Source organism: Pestalotiopsis fici (genome assembly GCF_000516985.1).
Source record: "Pestalotiopsis fici W106-1 unplaced genomic scaffold PFICI_Scf_3, whole genome shotgun sequence".
Classification (NCBI taxonomy): domain Eukaryota; kingdom Fungi; phylum Ascomycota; class Sordariomycetes; order Amphisphaeriales; family Sporocadaceae; genus Pestalotiopsis; species Pestalotiopsis fici.
In genome coordinates this window covers 4,626,283-4,628,662 of record NW_006917093.1, presented here as the reverse complement: position 1 = coordinate 4,628,662, position 2,380 = coordinate 4,626,283, and the positions used below count along the sequence as shown (strand labels likewise).

At 50.4% G+C, this 2,380-nt stretch overlaps 1 protein-coding gene across 1 annotated transcript; it reads left to right on the top strand.

The window, feature by feature from the left end:
• Positions 1–512: 512 nt before the first annotated feature.
• PFICI_05548 (uncharacterized protein) lies at positions 513–1,967 on the top strand (the record flags this gene model as incomplete). Its single annotated transcript, XM_007834129.1, has 3 exons — positions 513–1,037; positions 1,201–1,512; positions 1,707–1,967. 3 exons carry the CDS (start codon positions 513–515, stop codon positions 1,965–1,967), a joined length of 1,098 nt encoding a protein of 365 aa, XP_007832320.1.
• Positions 1,968–2,380: the final 413 nt, after the last annotated feature.

Sequence of the window (2,380 nt, the reverse complement as noted above, 5' to 3'; positions counted from 1 at the left end):
CAGAGGAAAAAGGGATAAAATCAAAAATACCGTTGAAGAAATCATGATCAGGGGTATTTTGGACCAATCAAGAGTATCGACATCCCACAATACGTAAGTCAAGAGATGTCTACGAAAGAAATGGAAAAAAAAAAAAAAAAAAAAAAAGTTCGACAAAAGAACTAATGCCGGATGTCTGCAATAGGGATTTTATCGGTGGCCAGGATCCTTGCTTGGCATTCTTCGTGCGACCGGGTCGGTGGGACGCCTATACATTGGGGACAGGCCGCCGACACCGGTTGCATCCGAAAATCCGCGCCTCGAATGGCGTCGGTCCAGAAAGCAAATAAGGCATCTCGTGATACCAATTAGGATCTTGACCATTCTTGGATGGATATTTGGATATATATATATATATATATATATATATATTCTATGAGGATTTCTCATCTCGCACTCTTGCCAATAAACTCTACGTTCAAGAACAGCGTTCGTTGCAATCGCTTGCAACCAAATCATCACTCATCGCAGCGATGCCGCCGCCTGCCACGTCTTCTGAACCATCCATCACTATCGAACAGCCCATGATCAATAGCATCCCACCAGAGCTCGCCGCGCGGTTTGACCCCGTGTTCCTAGAGTACTACAACCGGTACAACGCCGGTCGGCTAGCCTCGCATCAGGTCCCTATAGAGGAGTACCGCCGGGACCCGCTGCGGTATACCATCGCATACGGGAGGGAGATAGTGGATCCCGGCCATCTCACAATCACCGAGGAAAAATGCCCCGTGGAAGGGGGCGACATTGCCGTCCGCATATTCCAGCCGCCGCCGCCTCCGCCGCAGTATGATGAGCAGCAGCAGCAGCCGCCCCCACGGCCCGTCTACATCAACTTTCACGGCGGCGGTTGGGTCTTTGGTAACCTTGGCAACGATGAAGACTTTTGCAAGAGACTGGCGCTCGAGACGGGCTGCGTAGCTTTTGATGTTGATTATCGTTTGGCCCCAGAGTTCAAATTCCCCATTCCGGTGGACGACTGCTGGACGGCTCTCAAATGGGTTAGTTGTCACATTTTGCCTTGATTTCTTTTTTCTTTAATCATTTCTCGTTGTGACATCCTCCCCTCCAAAAGCCTTCTCTTTCGTATCCGACTCCCGGACTCCCAACTCCGGAAAAAAAAAAAGGCGACAGGGGCTGACATGTGACCTGGCACACCTGTAGGTGCGAGATGAAAAGGCAGCACAGTTTAATCTCGACCTGTGCAGGGTAGCCATCGGAGGAGCCTCGGCCGGCGGCCACCTCGCAGCCGTCGTGGCTCACATGTGCCGCGACGAGGGAATCCCACTGGTGTTGCAGCTTCTGGGCGTTCCCGTCTGCGACCTGCACGTCTTCACACCCACGGGCGAGCTCAGGGCCGACTGCCCGTACGAGTCCCAGCACGAAATGCGCCATACGCAGCCGCTCTCTGTGGAGCGCATGAGCTATTTTCATCGGCACTTTCTGGGAAACCCACGTCCTGCCGAGCTAGAGAATGTAAGTTTAGACGCATCTGTAACCTTGTTGAGTTTTCTAGAAGATTTCCTTTGTATTCCCCTTGCATTCTGTCATTTCCCCCCTTTATTGGTACAAACCCTCTTCTTGGATCTACTGTCCTGTCCCTGGTCTACGCAATGCTTTTGGCTATCAGAATCGAATGGCTTGGCTGATCTCTTTTTCGTTCCTGACAGAGTTGGAAAGTATCACCGATAAAGGCGCCCAACTTTTCCGGTTTGGCACCGGCACTGATCCTGTCGGCAGAAATGGATCCTCTGAGGGATGAGGGCAGAGTTTATGCTCAGAAGATGAACGACGCCGGGTCCAAGGCCGAGGTCATTCTGGTCAAGGGCGTGCCTCACAACTTTATGGCGCTAGACGCGATTCTCGAGGGTGGCCGACTGTACAACAGGGAGAGTATACGCGCATTACGCGAGGTTTATGGACAGATCTGAGGGCCATGTGGATTCTATTTTGTCCAGGGGGTTTTGAAAAGGCATAGAAAAAAAAAGAAGAGAGAGGAAGTTTTGCAAAGTGGAACAATCGAGGGTTTGGCAAAAGAGTGGTGGCGACGCTCATGATAGAGTTGGCTATTAGGCCGACAGCGCATCATCCCCAAGGATTTCTTGTATCATTGTACCGACCGTGTAAAATCATAGAGAAAAGAGTATTGCCATATATGAGCTGAAGATACTTGGGGCAAAGCGACTCGGACACAAAAGCTGTACGGGTAAAAAAACAACATCAACAAGTCCCAAAAATCAAGAACCACATGCAAGCTCGGAGTACAAAACTACACTTGGCTTTCAAGGCACANACAATACGGGGTGAAATGCAGCCCCATACAGCTGAACTACAACCATGTTGC